Source organism: Cetorhinus maximus, chromosome 2 (assembly GCF_964194155.1).
Source record: "Cetorhinus maximus chromosome 2, sCetMax3.hap1.1, whole genome shotgun sequence".
In the NCBI taxonomy this organism is placed as follows: Eukaryota; Metazoa; Chordata; class Chondrichthyes; order Lamniformes; family Cetorhinidae; genus Cetorhinus; species Cetorhinus maximus.
This window is the reverse complement of record NC_135880.1, coordinates 21987688-22009205: the sequence shown is the minus strand read 5'-3', so window position 1 is coordinate 22009205 and position 21518 is coordinate 21987688. Positions and strand designations below refer to the sequence as shown.

At 44.8% G+C, this 21518-nt stretch overlaps 1 protein-coding gene across 1 annotated transcript in view; it reads left to right on the top strand.

Moving 5' to 3' along the window:
* Nucleotides 1-21518, top strand: part of vegfc (vascular endothelial growth factor c) — a 217387-nt gene that overhangs the window by 123683 nt on the left and 72186 nt on the right. The window contains exon 3 of the mRNA XM_078561783.1: nt 8541-8731. Coding sequence (XP_078417909.1) covers nt 8541-8731 — 191 coding nt within the window. The remainder of the gene's footprint in view (nt 1-8540; nt 8732-21518) is intronic.

Below are 21518 nucleotides of genomic sequence, written 5' to 3'. Positions count from 1 at the left end.
TATCACCCTGACTTTGACATGTCCTGGAGTTCCAGCTCTGTGCCTCAGTGCAGATCCTCCAGGTTGCCTCCAAAACAGTGATGTGGGTCTCAGTGTACCACATGCTGCGGGGGCAGAACCCATCTCTTCACCACCCTTTCAGGGTGACCTCGGCATGGGCAATACCTGCTATCTCACCCAGCAAAGGACACAGGCCGTCAATGATTCAATGCAGTCACTACACTCAGACATGGGCGGGGGGGTACAGAACCGGGGGGGCAAAGCCTACCTGCTGGGTTAAGTGACCAATGCCAACATGGTACTCACCCTTCCTGAGTGCAGCAGGTTATTGAAGCACTTGCGACACTGGATCCAGGTGTGCCGCACCAAGACGCGAGAGCTCACCCCCTCTGCCACTTCCTCCCAGGCACGTTTGGTCATGTGGGTCCTGGGGTACCAGGACCTCCCGCCGTGCTGCCACCTCCTCGAGGAGGGCAGCAAGGCAATCTTCGGAAAAACAAGGAGCATAGTGCCCCCCTGCCCTACCCCCCTGCCTGGCCTGCTCACCAGCAGCGCACTGGGAATCCCGTCCACTGGCCATGATTCACAGCCTTGGAAAGGTTGCAGCAACTTTTTTAAACAGGCCGCCGGGTCACCATTGGACCCTGCAGTCATCGCAGACCCGCCCACTCCCGCTGTTCTCAGGAGCCGCGATTCACGCTGGGCGGCTCTTAATTGGCCTGCCTGTGTAAAATGGCGGTGCGGACCCGATCACGGGTGGCAATCAGGTCCGCGCCCACCCGCTCTGCCCACACCCACCCCCCCCCCTCCCTCCCCCGCCAGCCAGAAAATTCAGCCCCAGTTCTGTGGAAGAGCAATATTAATCAGCGTGATAAACGTCAATTCGCTATGTGAGTATCCCTGCTTAGCTTCTCTAGGGAATCGTTAAACTAGCATTGGCAAACACAGCCAAAATGGCACTTTAGATCATCAAGCAAACAACTCCACCGTAGGCTTTATTTATGCTAAGGCTGAAGCCCCGAAATTCCTGGAGCTAAAGAGGACAGAAAGCATGATTTCTGCTGGAGTGGTGACAGATGGTAAGCTAATTGGCCTATAGTTACCTGTTTTTGTCTTCCCTCCCTTTTTGAATAAGGCTGTTACATTGGCAGTTTTCCAATCCTCTGGAACTTTTCCAGAATCTAAGGATTCTTGGATAATTACTACCAGTGCATCCACTATCTCTGCAGCTACTTCCTTTAATATCTTAGGATGCAACCCATCAGGTTCAGTGGACTTATCGGCATTTAGTCTGCGAGGCCTCTGTTAGTTCCAGCACCACACTGCCCCTACTCCCCCCACAACTGGAGCTGAATGGATCAGCAGGCTTTAGCTGCAGCTCCAGGTCAACTTCCTCTCCAGAGGGGAGGTTGGCTGCTGTGGCCAACATGCGTTTTAAAAAAATTACAAACCTCTTCAGAGGATGCCTCAAGATGGGGGTGCCCTTGCAATTCCCCATCTACAGTGGCAGCTCCCACCTCTGATAGTGGGATAGTAATCTTCCAATGCAGCAGGCCCTCTGATTGGGCCTGCAGCCTTCAGAACCCTTAATCAGCTTAATTGGGTGGAGGTGGCCAATTAGAAACCTGCGTGCCAGAAGATTGTGGCAGTGAGCACATGACCTCCAAGTGCGGGGCTAGGACCCAGAATTGGTCCTGTCCTGTGATTATTAAGAGGAATTGATTCTACCCTGTGTGATAATGTAAAGCAGCCAAAATTGGATCAGCCAACTCGCTATGCGTTTGCCTGATCTTCACTCCCATTGACTTCGTATGTAAAAGAAGAGAAGAATAATGAGCACTCTTTCAGTTAAACCCAGGACATGATTTTCCATGCAGTGGCAACCTGCTGACCTACTGATTTTCTGAGACTTTGATGCCTCTCTCATCTAAGTAACAGTGGACGAAGAGGAAACCCACCATTTCTGATACACATCTGTGTCTAGGAAGGTACTTTCTTAGGCTCAATGGTACTTGTTATAAATGGCCTGGGCACCTTACTTTTTATTGGAGCCGATTCACACTTCTCTATATCTACTTTTATGGTGGCGTAAGGCAGGGATGTAACAATAATGCCCCCTTGTGACCTGAACAAGATATTTGTATCGTTCACTTATGTTTGGCTTCATTCTCTCTGAAGGCAGACTGAACAACTACTTGGCAAGACAGGGCTTGTCGAGCAAAGAATGGTCAATGCCTGGATTGTCTGCTGTGTAGATTAATGAAAACAAAATTCGGGAGTCACTCAAGAGGAAATTATATGCTGTGTTGGACAATGATAGCTGAATCAAACAGCCTCGCTCTATTATGTTTTTATTATTATTATTTTATGATTACATTATCTCATATGTATTATACGATATTATGGGAAACTGGCGAGTTGATGTTGGGTTCGTGACCTGCATCATCATGCTGGTTTTTAAACATGCACAGGATGGCAGCGCTCCTTAGCCCAGGAGCTAAGGCGACACTCCAGTGGTTCAACTCCTCGTGGTAAAAGAGCAGAGCTGAGCTTAGGCTTTTGAAGGAGATGACATTCGCAGCACAGCCAATCTTTCCAGTTCTGTCTTGGTGCTAACTGGCATTAGCCTTTTATCGCATGAGGAGCTTCAGCTGCGTGGATAGATTGGAGAAATTGGGGCTGCTCTCTTCGGAGAAGAGAAGGTTGGGAGGAGATTTGATAGAGGTATTCAAAATCATGAGAGACCTGGAGAGAGCAGGTGGGGAGAAAGTGTCCCCATTGGTGGAAGGATCGAGAGACAGAGGACTCCAATCGAAGGTGATTGGCAAAGGAATCAGAGGAGACATGAGGAAAAATGTTTTCACGCAGCGAGTGGTTAGAATCTGGAATGCACTGTCTCTGAGAGTGTGGTGGAGGCAGGTTTAATCAAGGCTTTCAAAGAGAATTGGCTAATTATCCAAAGAGAAGGGATTTGGGGGGCTAGGGAGAAAAGGCAGGGGAGTGGGATTAGCTGGGTAGCTTTTGCAGGGAGCCAGCATGGACACAGTGGGCTGAATAGCCTCCTTCTCTCTTGTAACCAGGATATGATTCTATTTATGTGTGCACTGTGATAAAGTGGGTAAGCTGGCAATGGAAAATCTTTGTCCTCCTTACGGAAACATATTCTCCAGCTCTGATATGAAGTGACTAGTTAAGGATTGTGCAAAGTCTGCACCATCACACGTGATTAACCACTTCTGAATGGGCGCTCTGACTAACCTATTAATGATATCTGCGTGCTGACGGCTGGAGCATGGAACTGCAGCCTCTTCTGGCTGGAAGGAAATGAAAGTCATTCTGTTTCACTGGCAAGGAATATTGGGCAGGACGTATAAATGATTAACCAGATGTGATGTTGGCTGTTATCATTTTGTGCATAATAAAAATTGCACTCCCTCTCGGCATTAAAACTTTTAACCAGCAAACTGTCAGATTGAAGTGAAAAAAGAGCTATCCTGTGGAAAACCTGAGTAGACACCATTTCAAAGGCTAAAGGTAGGCTAAAGATATTCTTTTGCTGACTTTATTTTAAAGCCAAAGCAGATTGCACATGAAAAGTGATGGAAGAGGCTGGGGAGAGGTCAAATTGAAGTGTATAAAATTTTTGGTGGTCTAGATAGAGTGGATAGAGAGGTCCTATTCCCCTCGGTTGAGGGGTCCATAACCAGAGAGTATAGACTTAGGGTAAGAGGTAGGAGGTTTAGAGGGGATTTGAAGGGAAATTCTTTTGCCTGGGTGTGGTGGGGGTCTGGAACTCACTGCCTGAAAAGGTGGTAGAGGCAGAAACCCTCAGAACATTTTAAAAGTACTTGGATGTGCACTTGAAGTGCCATGCCATTTAAAGGCTATGGACCAAGAGTTGGAAAGCGGGATTAGGCTGGATGGGTACTTGTCAGCCGATGGGGACACAAAGAGCCAAATGGCCTCCTTCCATGCTGTAAATTTCTATGATTGTATGATTCTATCGGGTTGAGTGCAGTGGCCTGCCCTGTGAAATGCATAGCAGAATAGGAGATGCAATTGTAAACTTTACGTTTTCCAGGTTGGTTCTGAAATGAAACCCACTGCATAGTTAGTTGATTTGTTTAAGCCAAAGATCAATTCACAGTGTGTCAAACTTGCAGAGTTTATACTGGCAGTGAGAGATTGAATTTCACTGGGTTTAAACCAGCCTCCAAGTTGCCAATACAAACAGGATGTTGGACACCAAACAAAAGTATGATGACGAAATCAACATTAGGTACTTAAGGCTCACTAACCACTTGAAAAAGCAGAGGAAGATGTAAGCACAAGATTCCTTTCTGTGAATGATAAGTAATGTGTCTCAAAAGCTGGCCTTCGGAGAGTGGATAATGATTTTATTCACACAGTCCCCAGGAGGAAGCTGTTTACTGAAATGTGCATCTTCAGTCATTATGTGACACTGAAGGAATGCTTCTCAAAATGAAGTCAAAGTCTACCTAAATATTAATAATTAGTAACCATTCTTTACTGTAAAATTGATCTAGCTCTGAGTCATTTTAATTCTTTATTTAGGCCAGCATGTATTGCCCATTCCTAATTGCCCTACGGAAGGCAGTGGTGAGCTGCCTCCTTGAACTACTGGCAGTCCATGTGGTGTAGGTACACCCACAGTGCTGCTAGGGAGGGAGTTCCAGGAATGGCAACCTATTTCCCCACCTCCGCCTCCGCGCTGACACCCTGTATTTGGTCTAAAATTGCTACTTTGTTCTAAAAGATGCCCTTCCACTGGGCCCACTTAAGGGCCTCATCCCGTTGCGGCTGGTATTAACCCAGTGGTGGGTGGGGAGGGGCTCCCCATGTGGGGAGCACAACAAGCAGACCCTGACATATTTTTCTACAGAACGCTTGATTTTGTTGTTGCTTGATCCCAGGAAATTTCAAAAGCCTGGCTGCATTCGTTAAACTTTTTAACGAAACCAGATACAATGGGCAGAATCTTGTGGCAAGTTTGGTGCTGGGGGATTTAATCTAATCGGGAGGAAGGATGGCCGGTGGGGACCTGCCACCTTCCCCCCTCCAGCCCAGTTAAGTCCCTGGCGGGAAGGCCTATGGACAGCCTTCCTGGCACGCTGCCAATTGATTGGCAATTAATGCCCACTTAACGGCCTCGTCCCGTTGCCACTGGTATTAGCCCAGCGGCGGGTGGGGAGGGGCTCGCCGTGTGGAGAGCACGAGGGGAAAACCCTGACATATTTGTTTCCAGGCTCCTGGGGGTGGTGTCCCTCACTCAAAGGCGCTCAGTGCCTGAGCAAAGGACCTGGTATCAGGAAGGGGAGGTTTGAGGGGAGATGGGGCGGTGGGGGGGGGGGGGGGGGGGGGGGGGAGGTGGTGCTGCTGAAATACACCTCTAGTCCTTGCTGCTGATCCCCTCCCCACCCCTCGCAATGACCCTCACCCTCCAACCCCCTTCCCGCCACCGCTTATCTGTGCCGGGGTCCTCCTCGATCTGAGGCCTTGGGTGGGTGTAGTACCGGTAACAGCCACCACCTCCCCACTGGTGCTGCTGAGTGCTGAGGCAAGGATGTCTGGCCCGAGAGTCCTTGGCCTCAGATAGGCCTGCCACTTGCCTGTCAAATGCCTACATGCCATATGATGTGGTGGGCCCTCTCGAAAAGAGGCGAAGGGGGGCTCCCACTGGCTCTCCAGCCGGTGGCCGGAACTCCCATCGGCTTCATAAGATTCCGCCCAATGGTTCATGATGAAAGCAGCATCAGCCACCTGAGCCTGAGTCACCACAAAGGACATTTCTCATGGAAGTTGTTAATTGTGTCAGTTCGTAACCTCTTTGGATATCCTCACCTGGTGTCCACAGGCAATGGGAGAGAAATTCGTTCGCGCAGCACCACTTCTGTCAATCGACAATGAAAAATGCCACACAGGTTGCACAAGCAGTGGCCCATGGCATTGCCTGCCCCCAGAAAATTGACATAAGTCTGCATTGCACCAGTACATGGACTACTTCTTCCACCAATAACTTTAACGCTGGAATGCCGGCTGAGCTTGTTTCTTCCCTGTAACTAGGGCGCTGCCTCTGGGGCCATGGTGATGACCGCAACTTGCCAAGCCAAACAAAGGAGCCTAACAATATCATTGGCTGTACTGTTGTCTCTTTAGGCACATGTTGCATGCTGCCCCTGCTCAAGTGCAATCCAGTTTCTGGACCAAAATACTCTGTTGAAACAATTGACTCATAATCAATGGCATATGGATAACTTTAGAATTAGGAAGCCGGTTTAGACAATGCTGGTTTGAAGAATTTGCAGCATGAGAGATATGAGATATCACATCATATTTGCATCAAGATTAATGATGAACAGACCTTACTTAGGAATTGATAGCTAGTATCCAATGCATTGGTAAACCTGGCATTAGTTTTGGTGGCCGCAATGCCAACTCAGCAAAGCTGGCTATATTTCTTGTGTTAGTTTTCTTTCTGGTAAACTGGGTTATGAAATCTAGTTCAGAATTTCCACCCAGCCCCACCTACACAACCCCCACCACCCCCACCCCCACATCCCCCCCACCCCACCCTTTTCTCATTGCATGGATTGTGACTACATCCCCAAAAATATGTGTATCCATCACTTGGAGCTGCACCTGGCATCGTGAGTCCCCAGATTAGCTCGTACATAAGAAATATTCAAAACTAATGAGGAAGCAAAACATATGTACATTGTGAAGGGTGCCATAAATAATTGATGGAGATGATATTATTGCGCTGTGGCCTTGGGTCGTGAGGGTGTGTACAGAGGCAGATGGGCATGGATATTCACGCTGCTAGTCAGCGTGCCAGTTTGCCAGTGCCATCCCAGCCCCAGAAACAGAAGGCTCTTTACTATAATCGATGATAGTTTCATGGTCACCATTATTGAGATTGGCTTTATACTCCAGATTTATTAACTGAATTCAAATTCCACCAGCTGCTGCCATGGTGGGACTTGAACCCCTGGGCCTCTGGGTTACTATAATAAAAGCAAAACACTACAGATGCTGGAAATCTGAATTTAAAACAGAAAATGCTGGAAAAACTCAGCAGGTCCTGCGGCATCTGTGGAGCGAGAAACAGAGTTACCACTCCAAGTCTGTATGAAGCTTCTTCTGGATTACTAGTATGGTGACATTGCCACTCTACCACCATCACCTCATCACATGTAATGTTAACCATTGTAGATAAAATTATATTTAAAAAACTATATATGTATAAATATTTATATATAGATGTTATACATATATATCCTGTTGCTGGTGATGATTCTTGGTAAGTTGCATATATGTGTGCTGTGCTTCACAGTACAGTTCTCTCCAGCATTCCTGAAAGTGCAACTGTCTCAGCCTCGTGCTTTTTCATGTCCAGTAGCTACAATCCAGCTTATTTATTTGAGTTGGTGACCAATTTTGGTGCTAAGTTATGGGCAATCTTTGGTGATGCTCACAATACCACCCAAGTTCACTTCATGTTAGAATCTTGCACCCTATAGCAAGATCAGAATTTCTTCCTATCCAACGTACTGGGATAAAAGACCAATATCCTAAGCTTCTGTGTTGTTCAATTTTCTTTAAAGGTTTTTTGTGACAGGGATTCTCAAAGTAGTGAGTAGGAACTAAATACCAACTCTTTTTCAATGAGAGCAGAAAGTGTTGGAAACACTCAGGACAGGCAGTATCTGTGGAGAGAAACAGATTTAACATTTCACGTGTGTGACCATTCGTCAGAACTGAGGAAAGTTAACAATGTTTTGAGCGTGTGATAGGGCTTGGCGGGGTGGTGAGGAAGTGGGGAAGAAGAACAAAAGGGGAAGGTCTGTGATAGGGAGAAGGGCAGGAGCGATTAAGTAACATAAGGTGTTTATGGTGCAAATCCAAAGGCAGTGGTAATGGAGAGGCAGTGGTATAGTGGTATTGTCATGGGACTGGTATTCCAGAGATGCAGGGTATTGCTCTGGGGACCTGGGTTTGAATCCCTCCATGGCAGATGGTGAAATTTAAATTCAATAAAAATCTGGAATTAAAAGTCTGATGATGACCATGAAACCATTGTTGACTATTGTTAAAAAAAAACCTATCTGGTTCACGAGTGCCTTTTAGGGAAGGAAATCGGTTGTCCTTACCTGGTCTGGCCTACATGTGACTCCAGACCCACAGCAATGTGGTTGACTCTCAAAATTCCCTCTGAACAAGGGCAATTCAGAATGGACAATAAATGCTGGCTTAGACAGTGGTGCCCACATCCCATGAACAAATAAATAAATAAAATGAAAGATGTCTCGTTGAGGTGTGAAGGGCTGCATGGTAGCCGTCTGAATGCAAAGTAAAGGAATAAAGAAAGAAACAAGGAGAACCCGAAACCTTTCTTTATCTCCTTCTAAATGTCATTACGATCAGTTTATTGAAAGGAGCTTTACTGTATTGGCTTTTCATCCATCTAACCCAAGTAGGTTTTGATTATTGTTCTGTGATATTTGAATCTGCCCAATCAGGTATTGATTCTGAGTGGAAAAAGACTCAGTGCATGCCCAGGGAGGTGTCCTTGGACGTGGGGAAAGAATTTGGGTCAGCAACAAACATCATCTTTAAACCGTCCTGCGTGTCTGTCTACAGATGTGGTGGCTGCTGCAACAGCGAAGGAGTCACATGCATGAACACCAGCACTTCTTATGTCAGCAAGACAGTAAGTACTGATTATCTTTATTGCTCACTTTACAAGACGATGGAAACTCTGCACAGCTATTTGTACCTTGCTGATCCATGTCATTGAATGGCTACTGTCATAAGAACATAAGAAATAGGAGCAGGAGTAGGCCATATAGCCCCTTGAACTTCCTCCATCATTCACTACGATCATAGCTGATCTTCTATTTCAACTCCACTATCTTGCCCTATTCCTATATCCCTTGATTTCTTTATAATAACAATATCAAGTATGCAAGTAACATTCAAGCCACACAAGTACCAGGCAGTGACCATCTCCAACAGGAGAGAACCTAACCATCTACCCTTGACATTCAATGGCATTACCATTGTTGAATTCCCCCATTATTAAAATCCTGGGGGTTATCATTGACCAGAAACTGAACTGGGCCAGCCATATAAATACTATAGCTACAAGAGCAAGTCAGAGGCTAAAAGTCTGCAGCAAGTAACTCACCTCCTAACTCACCAAAGCCTGTCCTCCATCTACAAGACAAAAGTCAGGACTGTGATGGAATACCTCCCTGTCACTTGCCATTTCAGCACTCCACCCTGCTCTCATGCCCACATGTCCATCCTTGGTTTGCTGCATTGTTTCAGTGAAGGTCAACGCAAACTGGAGGAACAGCACCTCATCTTTCGACTAGGCACTTTACAGTCTGCCGGACTGAATATTGAGTTCAACAATTTTGGATCATGAACTCCATCCTCCATCCCCATCCCCTTTCCGATTCTCCCCCCCCTCTCCTTTTTTTCCAATAATTTATATAGATTTTTCTTTTCCCACATACTTCCATTATTTTTAAATGTATTTCCATCCATTGTTTTATCTCTACCTTTTAGCCTTTTTTGATTCCACCCCATCCCCACTAGGGCTATCTGTACCTTGCTTGTCCTGCTTTCTACCCTTATTAACACATTCCTTAGATAATATCACCACCTTCAACACCTCTTTGTCCTTTTGTCTGTGACATCTTTTGGCTATCTCCACTTATCACTGGCCCTCTATCCAGCTCTACTTGTCCCACCCCCCCTTAAACCAGCTTATATTTCACCTCTCTTCTATTTTTACTTAGTTCTGTTGAAGAGTCATACGGACTCGAAACGTTAACTGTGTTCCTCTCCGCAGATGCTGTCAGACCTGCTGAGTTTTTCCAGGTATTTTTGTTTTTGTTCTGTGATGGAATACTCCCCATTTGCCTGGATGAGTGTAGCTCCCACAACACTCAAGAAGCTTGACACCATTCAGGACAAAGTAGCCCGCTTGATTGGTACCCCATGCATCACCTTAAATATTCACTCCCTCTACCTCCATCGTAGCAGCAGTGTGTACATCTGCAAGATGCACTGCAGTAATTCACCAAGCCTCCTTTGCAGCACTTTCCAAACCCATGACCACTAAAACCTAGAAGGACAAGGGCAGCAGATGTGTGGGAACGCCACCACCTGCAAGATCCCCTGCAAGTTACACATCATCCCGATTTGAAATATATCACTGTTCCTTCATTGTCACTGGACCAAAATCTTGGAATTCCCTTCGTAACGGCACTGTGGGTATACCTGTACCACATGGACTGCAGCGGTTCAAGGAGGCAGCTTACCACCGCCTTTTCAAGGGCAGTTAGGGATGGGCAATAAAGGCTGGCCTAGCCAGCAATGCTCAGACCCTGTGAATGAGTAAATAAAAGAAAAATCATACTGTCTTTTGCAGGAAAATGCTTAGTGATGTCTCTAGATGATGGAGACTGTCCATCATTCCACATGAAGAAAGAAAAAGACTTATGTTTATACAGAGGCTTTCACAACCTCAGGATGCCTTGAAGAGCTTTACATCCAATGAAGTACTCTTGAAGGGTTGTCACTGTTTTAATGTAGGAATTATAGCCTTCAATTTTTACACGACTAGGTCCCACAAGCAACATTCAGATCAATGACCAGATAACGGCCAGGATTTTCCGGCCCTGTCATGGTGGGACATGCCCTGGGAGGTTCGGCAGCCCAGCCAAAAGTCCACTGGCTTTCGGCGGGACCAGACGATCCCGGTGGAGGGCAGGGCCGCAGGCTCCAGCCCAGTGTTTTTGTGCTATTGCTTAAGGGTTAAATATTTGTCCCTAAGCACCAGGGAAATCTCCACTGTTCCTCTAAATAGTGTCTTAGGACCCTTTATATCCATCTGAGAGGGTTGGTAGGGCCTCAGTTTAACATTTCAGCCAAAAGACAGCACCTCCAACAGTGTTGCTTTCCCTCAGTAAAGCACCGGAGTGTCAGATGATGTTTAGTGCTCAAGCCTCTGGAGTGGGACTCTAACCCACAACTTTCTGACTCAAAGGCAACAGCGCAGCCACAAAGCCAATCTGATACTGCTGGTATCCTAGGGGATACCTGGTGTCCTAGGGGGAATATTTGCTAGACTGGTTGGGGAGGGTTTAAACTAAAATGGCAGGGATGGGCAAGGAGTCAGAGGAGGGGGAACAAAAGACAGAAAGGGGAATAAGAAAAGTGATAGGCAGAGAAATCAAGGGCAAGAATCAAACAGGGCATCAGTGAAAAATAGTGGGAATGGGACAAGTAATGTTGAAAAGACAATCCTTAAGGCTTTGTGCCTTAACGCCAGGAGCATTCGCAATAAAGTAGATGAATTAACCGCGCAAATAGATGTAAACAGGTATGGTATAGTCGGGATTACGGAGACATGGCTGCAGGGTGACCAGGGATGGGAACTGAACATCCAGGGGTATTCAGTATTTAGGAAGGACAGACAAAAAGGAAAAGGTGGTGGAGTTGCATTGCTGGTAAAAGAGGAAATTAACGCAATAGTGAGGAAAGATATTAGCTCCGACGATGTGGAATCTGTATGGGTAAAGCTGAGAAACACTAAGGGGCAACAAACGTTAGTGGGGGTTGTATATAGACCCTCAAACTGTAGTGGTGATGTTGGGAATGGCATTTAACAGGAAATTAGAGACTCATGCAATAAAGGAATGTCTGTAATTATGGGTGACTTTAATCTGCATATAGATTGAGCAAATCAAATTAATAACAATACCGTAGAGGAGGAATTTCTGGAGTGTATACGGGATGTTTTTTCTGGACCAATACATTGAGGAACCAACTAAAGAACAGGCCATCCTAGACTGGGTATTGTGTAATGAAAAAGAAATAATTGGCAATCTAGTTGTGTGAGGCCCCTTGAGGATGAGCGACCATAATCTGATAGAGTTCTTCATCAAGATGGAGAGTGATGTAGTTGATTCTGAGACTAGAGTCCTGAATCTTAATAAAGGAAACTACAATGGTATGAGGCGAGTTGGCTATAAACGTTACTTAAAGGGATGATGGTGGATAGGCAATGGCAAACATTCAAAGAGTGCATGGGTGAACTGCAACAATTGTTCATTTCTGTGTGGTGCAAAAGTAAAATAGGAAAGGTGGCCAAACCATGGCTTACAAGGGAAATTAGAGATAGTATTAGATCCAAGGAAGAGGCATGCAAATTGGCCAGAAAAAACAACAGACCTGAGGATTGGGAGCACTTTAGAATTCAGCAAAGGAGGACCAAGGGATTGATTAAGAAGGGGAAAATAGAGTATGAGAGTAAGCTTGCGGGGAACATAAAAACTGACTGTAAAAGTTTCTATAGGTATGTGAAGAGAAAAAGATTGGTGAAGACAAATGTAGGCCCTTTACAGTCAGAAACAGGGGAATTTATAATGGGGAACAAAGAAACGGCTGACCAACTAAATACACACTTTCCTTCACAAAGGAGGACACAAATAACATACCAGAAATGTTGGGGAACACAGGGTTTAGTGAGAGGGAGGAACTGAAAGAAATCAGTATTAGTAGGGAAATGGTGTTGGGGAAATTGATGGGATTGAAGGCCGATAAATCCACAGGGCCTGATAATCTACATCCTAGAGTACTTAAGGAAGTGGCCTGAGAAATAATGGATGCATTGGTGCTCATCTTCCGAGATTCTGGGCTATAGACTCTGGAACAATTCCTACAGATTGGAAGGTAGCTAATGTAACCTCACTATTTAAAAAGGGAGGTAGAGAGAAAACAGGGAATTATAGACCAGTCAGCCTGACGCCGGTAGTGGGGAAAATTCTAGAGTCCATTCTAAAAGATTGAATAGCTGAGCACTTGGAAAACAGTGGCAGAATTGGACAGAGTCAGCATGGATTTACGGAAGGGAAATCATGCTTGACAAATCTACTGGAATTTTTTGAGGATGTAACTAGTAGAGTTGATGAGGGGGAGCCAGTGGATGTGGTTTATTTGGACTTTCAGAAGGCTTTCGACAAAGTCCCACATAAGAGATTAGCGTGTAAAATTAAAGCGCATGGGATTGGGGGAAGTGTATTGAGATGGATAGAAAACTGGTTGTCAGACAGGAAACAAAGAGTAGGAATAAACGGGTATTTTTCCGAAAGACAGGCAGTGACTAGTGGGGTACCGCAGGGATCAGTGCTGGGACCCCAGTTATTCACAATATATATTAATGATTTCGATGAGGGAACTAAATGTAATATCTCCAAATATACAGATCACACAAAGCTGGGTGGGAGGGTGAGCTGTGAGGAGGATACAGAGATGCTTCAGTGTGATTTGGACAAGCTGAGTGAGTGGGCAAACGCATGGCAGATGCAGTATAATGTGGATAAATGTGAGGTTATCCACTTTGGTAGCAAAAACAGGGAGGCAGATTATTATCTGAATGGCTATAAATTGAGAGAGGGGAATGTGCAATGAGACCTGGGTGTCCTTGTACACCAGTCGCTGAAGGTAAGCATGCAGGTACAGCAGGCGGTAAAGAAGACAAATTCTTCTTCATTGGCCTTCATGGCAAGAGGATTCGAGTACAGGAGCAGGGATGTCTTTCTGTAATTATACAGGGCCTTGGTGAGACCACACCTGGAATATTGTGTACAGTTTTGGTCTCCTTATCTGAGAAAGGATGTTCTTATAGAGGGAGTGCAGTGAAGGTTTACCCGACTGATTCCTGGGATGGTGGGACTGACATATGAGGAGAGATTGAGTTGGTTAGGATTATATTCACTGGAGTTCAGAAGAATGAGGGGGGATCTCATAGAAACCCATAAAATTCTAACAGGACTGGACAGGATAGATGCAGGAAGGATGTTCCCGATGGTGGGGGAGTCCAGAACCAGGGGTCACAGTCTGAGGATATGGGGTGGACCATTTAGGACTGAGATGAGGAGAAATTTCTTCACCCAGAGAGTGGTGAGCCTGTGGAATTCGCTGCCACAGGTAGTAGTTGAGGCTAAAATATTGTATGTTTTCAAGGAGGAGTTAGATATAGCTCTTGGGGCGATAGGGTTCAAAGGATATGGGGAGAAAGCGGGAGCAGACTATTGAGTTGGATGATCAGCCATGATCATAATGAATGGCGGAACAGGCTCGAAGGGCCGAATGGCCTAGTCCTGCTTCTATTTTCTCTGTTTCTATGCTTCTATGTAAACCTATGCTTGCATATGGAATCTCAGTACAAGTAACAAAATAAAAGTAATAATCGCCCACCCCTGCCCCAGGCAGTTATCTTTAATTGAATCAGGTCAGTAAAGTATTTTCATGAAAATACCACACCACCATTACTTTCAGGAACTTGCTGGCTGCATGCATTGAAGCCTTGGTTTTCTTAATATAATTAGCAAAGAATTTAATAGGTGTTGAAATTGGTAACTTACCACTGGGGAATCGTAGAAGTGAAGTTCTGGTCTATTGCTGCATAATTCAACCTGACTGAATAAATATTTTGCTTGTTACTACTTTTTTGGATGTGTGAAAGGCCCTTTGTCCAAGTTGGAATCAAATACTGAATATGAATGGCTGACAGTCCGCAGTTTTACGACTAAAACAATTTTGGTGCTACCTTTGGCCTACCCCACTTCCCCTTGTAGGAAACCTGGGCCTATAAGTTGGATCACGTCCAAATCCAGAAGCGATCCAGATGCAGTCATTGCTGCACACCTCCAAGGAAGCCCACAGCAAGAGTACAAGAAATTGGCCCGCAGACCTTATTTATATAATGCCAGTGATTACCTGTGCCAGCCACAGCCCAGAGACAGTTCACCATTCCAGGGATGGGGGTGGGATACAGAGTGGAGAGATTGAGCAGATAGGATACCAGTCAGGAACAACAGGTAAGTCTGAGAGACAATTGGAGGAGGGCAGGGGGCAGTGGCGGGGTTGGCACAGGTACACAGCGGCCCATAATTCTAATGCTGAAAGCACACTCACCATAGTAAAACCTCCAATGCCTATTTCTCACCACAAAAAGGCACATAATCGTTCTAAGCCCTGGTTCCTTATTTTGCCCCAGGCTTCCCTTCAGAATTAGCAGCACCGAGGCAAATAGCCCCCAGGAAAAACATCAATTTAATATGAACTTGGTGTTTATTCTTCTGCAGTTCTCTGGCTGATTCAGGTCCGATCCACAGCAACACAACCTTCAACACGGGTAGGGCAAGGAGACAGGAACCAAATCCACCCAAGCCAGAACGGAGAATGAATCCTGTACAGCTGGCACCAATCTAACCCATAGCAGCTCTCCAGCCAACTTTTGTAGATAACATGTCCTGCTTTTGTGCAGAAAGTATGGAAAGGTTAATAACATATGTTTTGCTTTCTGCAATAGACCTTCTTTATAAAGTAGTTGACTAGCATATGTGCAGCGAGACTTAAAAAGCAGCAGAATTCTCTCTTTCATTGTTAAATAAGAGTTTCAACGTTCTTGATCTGCAAGGTTAACCTTTCTCAATGGAAATAAGAACTATCCTTATCTAGTTATAGCTTGATTCAAACCAATCTCCCCTCATCAAGCTCAATGCTGCAGCCACAAGTGGAAAGTTCCATTTTACATGCTCTGATGTGCCTCTGAAAACTTCAGCACCTCTGCTATTGATTTCAATGCTACAAATTCAAGCCCTTTTGCCTACACCTCAGGTCTAAACATTTGCCTTCCAAAAGCAACTTACAGTGCTGCAGCTTTCTGTTTAAGACTAAGATGAGAAGAAATGTCTTCACCTCGGAACACAAGAAATAGGAGCGGAGTAGACGATATGGCCCGTCAAGCCTGCTCCGCCATTCAATAAATCATGACCGACCTTGGGCTTCAACTCCATTTTTCCGCCCGACCCCCATATTCCTTAATTCCCCGAGAGGCCAAAGATTTGTCTGTCCCAGTCTTAAACGTATTCAACGATGGAGCTGTGAATCATGAAAACATAAGAAACAGGAACAGGAATAGACCATACCGGCCCTCAAGCCTCCTTTGCCACTCAATGTGATTGGGAATGATCTTTGGCCTCAACTCCATTTTCCCACAGCTCCTTTGATTCCCTGAGAGACCAGAAATGTGTCGATCTCAACCTTAAACTTAGTCAACGATGAGCATCCAGAACCCTCTGGCGTAGAGATTTCCAAATATTCATAACCCTTTGAGTGAAGAAATTTCTGCTTAACTCAATCCTAAATGATCTTCCCCTTGTCCTGAGGCTATTGTTACATCCAGGATGGGGAGGAGTGTGCAGATTTCTACCCCCACTACTCCACCGGTCGCAGTAATAGTGTAAATGTTTAATTCACTCACCAAAATGGCCAATTGTTTACCTTCGCTATTGCCAGATGCAGAATAAAAGAGACTTTAACCGGGCTTCTTTCAATAAATTCAGAATAATTGATTTAGAATAAAACAAAACTTCTTTTTTCAAAACAAGTTGCAAAACTGGTTAATATACAATTTGTCATCTGGAAGTGTAACAATTTTCCCCCTTTTTAAAAAAAACATTTCAACACACATTCACACAAACAGAAAACAAAGGAGAAGACAAATAAGGTTTCTGCAGAGGTTGGCGTCAGGGAACACTATAAAAAGGATAAAGTTCAAAAAGGTCTTGACACTGTCAATTTGACAGAATGCTGATCACAGCAGTTATCTGGAAGTGCTTTCAGATGGATTTTCAGTGGAACACCGTCTTTGTTAAATCTCGCTTGTCTCAGCTTTGCTGGCTTTCAATACAGTTAAGTTATACTGCGATGAGAATTTTCTGGCTAAAGGTGAACACTTCACTGTGGACTGCAGGCAATTCAGAGGGAGAGAGAGAGGGGGAGAAGCAGTCTTCTTTCACAATTTGTTCCCAAGGCACACACACACACGCACAGTTTGTGGGCTTCCTAGACCCTATTCTTAGCTGATGTGAACTGCCCTGAGTGGTACCCTGGGTTTCTTTTAGCCCTAAGATAAAGGCAAAACACTGTGGATACTGGAAATCTGAAATAAAAGCAGAAAATGGTGAAAAAACTCAGCAGGTTTGGCAGCATCTGTGGGGAGAGAAACAGAATTGACATTTCGAGTTCGTATGATACAAACTCGAAACGTTAACTCTGTTTCTCTCTCCACAGATGCTGCCAGACGTGCTGAGTTTTTCCACCATTTTCTATTTTTATTTCTTTTAGCCCTAACCTTTTTCCACAGCGTGGAGCTACCAAACACCTCCTGGGCCTTCTCCTGAGTCCCAACTGCACTGGCAGCTCACAGCACTTTCTTTAACTTAACTGGGACTTCAGCCTGTGCCCCTGTCTGTCACACTTGCAGGCTGGATCTCGGAAGCTGATTGCCTCAAATTGCCTGCCTCTCTGACTGACCCTTGATTTGATCCAGGGAACCTATCAGCAGACTGACAGCGGATCCTACCCTTGGCCTATATTGTGCTTTTAGCGGGCACGCACGATTGGGGGGCCAGGGAGCAGTCAGGAAATGGGGCCCCTGACTGCATGATTTCACGTTGGCTGGCCGATTAACAACCAGCCAGCTGGTAAAACACATGCTGAAAAGCTCAATGCTGCCAGGGTTGGGGGGCAGGAAGAGGGCGGGCGATGCCGTTTCCATGGGCGCAGGTGAGCGCTGCGAGAAAGCTCCCGGAAGGCACACAGCTGTGTCAGGGAGCTGCAGACCTGAAAATGTTAAAATAAAGGCTTAAAAAGCTGGAAAAAAAAAATGTCCTTGCATCGCAGTCAACCACCTGAGAATATGGCTGATCAAAATGCTGTCCGCAGATATTTATTTTAATTTTATTTCATGGTGGAAATTTCGTCCCGCCCTCGGATGAGGTTTGATGAAAGTGCAAAGGCCGTCTGGCCGATCCACCCGTCTGCCAACCGCGAGGTTGGATGGGCCGTGAAAAATCGGAGACAATTGCGCCGTAAGGCTTAATTGCCCTCTTAATTGTCGGCAGGCGTGCTTCCAACTTTTGCGCCCAGCCGCCGAGTGAAATACCGCTCGAGTGCGCAATGATGTCGGGGCGCTCGCCTCACGTCTTCTCGAATGATTTTACGCCCGATGGGGTGGGGTGTCCGGCCGCCCGCCTGCAGGACGTAAAATTCAGCCCAAGTTTACTGGGCAAGAACCATAGTAACAGCAATGGAACATCATGTCTCTTAATGTTACAATGCCCAGAGGGACACACGGATCCATGGATTTCCTAACACTATGCCCCCCCCGTGTTCTAGATTCCCCAGCCAAGATACATATCTATGAATCTTTAGACACTAAGGGCATCAATGAATGTGGGAATTGGTTGGGAGAGTGGAGTAGAGATAGAAGTTCAACCATGATCTTATTGAATGGCAGAGAAGGCTCGATAGGCCAAATGGCCTGCCCTGCACCTATTTCATAGACTTCTTTAGACTTTATTCACTGAAGCATAATTCAGATTTCATCCATTTCTTTCTTCCTCTCTCTAACCTAATGGTTGACGGGCATGTCTCTAGCTGTTTTCCTACAGCTGACTTTCTCTGCCCAGAATATTTGCTGTTCGTCTCTTGATGTACTTTCCTTGACAATGAGGTAGGAAGTCAACTTGGGCAGTAGTGTAAAATTCATGGTATCACATCAGCCAGTGTTATACATCATATCAGGTAGTTAACTCCATTGAAGCCCACAGGAATAATATTCGAATAACAGATGGCTGGTATGATGCCACCCATTTTACTCTACTGCCCAAGACAAATTTACACCCCTATTTCCTGCTGACTGCTTTCCTCCGTCATACTTTTCCTTTAATGCTGCTCACATCTACATTTTGCTGGCCTAACCACCACAACAAAACAGTGCCCAAATATAGACACCGAGAGATTGTTTCCTCTGGTTAGTGAATCTAAAACACGGGGGCACAGTCTCAGGAAAGGGCCGATCATTTAGGGTGGAGATGAGGAGTCATTTCTTTACTCAAAGGGTTGTAAATCTTTGAAATTCTCTACTTCAAAGGGTTGTGGAAGCTCCATCATTGAATACATTTAAGGTGAGGATGAACAGGTTTTTGGTGTCTCAGAGATTTAAGGGATATGGGGAGCAGGCGGGAAAATGGATTTGAAGCCCAAGATCAGCCATGATCGTATTGAATGATGGAGTAGGCTCCATGGGCCTTGTGGTCTACTCCTGCTGCTACTTCTTGTGTTCTTGTGCACGCCTGATCCCTTTGTTTTTCTATCCCCTTCCAAATAGTATCATTTAGATTATACTGCCAATAAATGCTGTTTCTCTCAAAGTAAATCATTTATCCACATTAACTTGCAACTTTATGTCTGACTACCGCTGTTCATGTCCTCTTGAAGCCAACTCAATAGCTCTTGGACTAGTTGTAACAGTACAATAGAAAAAGGTGCTGAGAAAGGGGAGGTTTCTTGTATTGCATTCAGGACTGTTTCTTAATTGAGCTGCAACAAGGAAGGAAGCACAAAGCCTGGTTAGTGAAGTAGGTGGCAAAAGGTTAGAGAAGCATTTGGGGTACGGTGACCACAATATAGTCAGTGTAAGACTAGGAAAAGTAAAACGAGGAGTTGAAAGAGTACTTGACTAGAAAAGGGAAAATTATAGTGAGATAAAAGGGTCCTTACCCAGATTATATGGAAGGAGAATAGCAAAGTACATCAGTTTTGTGAATTATTTAAACAGGAGATACAGAGGGTACACATTAAGTGCATTGTACTGAAAATATGAGGGAAATACTGAAGGCTGAGGCTCTATGGATAAACAAGGAGATTAATTCAAATCTGCATTAAAGAAAAACTGTTTCTGCCTATATGGGGGATAAAAAAATGACAAATACAAAGTTGATATTTGATAAAGTACCACATAACAGAAAATAGAAGCAGATGGCATTAAAGGGATGGTAATAACTTAATTATGTAATTGGTTAATGGTTAGAATGTGGGGAATAATGGTGAACGGATGTTTTCCTGACCGAAGAGAAATGTGCAATGGAGTCCCACAGGGCTCACTATTAGGACCATTGTTTTTTCCTCTTATATATAAATGACCTGGACTTGGATATAGAGAGCACAATTTCAAAGTTTGCAGATGACGCAACACTTAACAACATAGTAAATAGTGAACATAATAATAGCAATAATAGCAATAGACAGACACACTTGAGTTGTGATCCAGGAGAGCAGAGGAATAGTCAAGTCTGGAGGCAACAAAAGCATGGGCGAGGGTTTCAGTAGCAGTGCTGAGGCAAGGCAGAGTTAGGCAATAAAGGAAGCAATGTAATGGAGAGTGACAGAATGTCAGAGATATAAAAAAATGAAATATTTGGAAGTGTGTTTCCTTGGGGCATCTCCCAATTCACTGTAAAGTAAATAGGGAGGGAGATGAGAGACACACCCTCATAATCTTGCTTAAGCAAATCATTTTGTGCGTGGCACAGCAAAGTCCTGTGTGACGGTCATCTAACTGAAAAGTCAAAGGCACAGACTAACAAACGCATGTTACTCTCTCCAAACAGAATCATGGAACTCTATACAGTAGGCACTCAGCAGTTTGGGAGGTGATGGTGTAGTGGTATTGTTGCTGGACTAGTAATGTGCTGTAAATTCAATATAATTCTGTGCTTTGCAACTAAGGCGGAAAATATCTCTATGTTAGTCTAATTTTGGAAAACATTGGTATTGAAATTTATTATGCGTGAGCAAGCAGAAAGGAAATTAAGCGACAAAATTCAACATCAGTCTTCAGGATGCCTTCAGAATAAATTCCTTATGGCACCCTCAGAAATATAGACAGCAGGTTACTTGAGCACAAGAGAACCACAGGCATTGCCTTCTACTGACTTGGCAGCAGGAAGACATGACCCTCGTCTTTTCAGTACAGGTCAAAGCATTGTGTGTCAGAATGAAATCAGACACGTACAGGCCGCATCAGGAGGAATTCTCCAAACTCTAGTTCCCCATTCTTGACCATCTGTTAATGGCTGATGCCTTGGCCACATCTCCTGCTAAAAGTGGTACTGAATTTTAATTGTGCTGATGCTGCTCAACATGCTGACTAAAAGCATTTTTCATGAAACAAGGTGGGAAATTTTTAAAGCAACTTTTCACTGATAACTGAACTAGTATTTGGCAATATTTGCAATGTTGGTCATTGAGTTTAATGCACGGAACTAACTAAGATACAGGGAGAAAAACATGTTTCTCTGTCTTCCCATTCTAGCTCCATGAATCAATTAATCAGTACCAAAAACAGGCAAGTTAGAGTCATACGGACTCGAAACGTTAACTGTATTCCTCTCTGCAAATACTGCCAGACCTGCTGAGTTTTTCCAGCTATTTTTATTTTTAAGTTAGTAACACAGATGAGTGGAGCAATTAGTTTCCAATGCAAATTCTGCCCCAGTGCACTCACTTTTTAAAAAACTCTGTCACTCGGTTCCCTCCTGAAATGTGCGGAAAATTAGAAGCTTAAT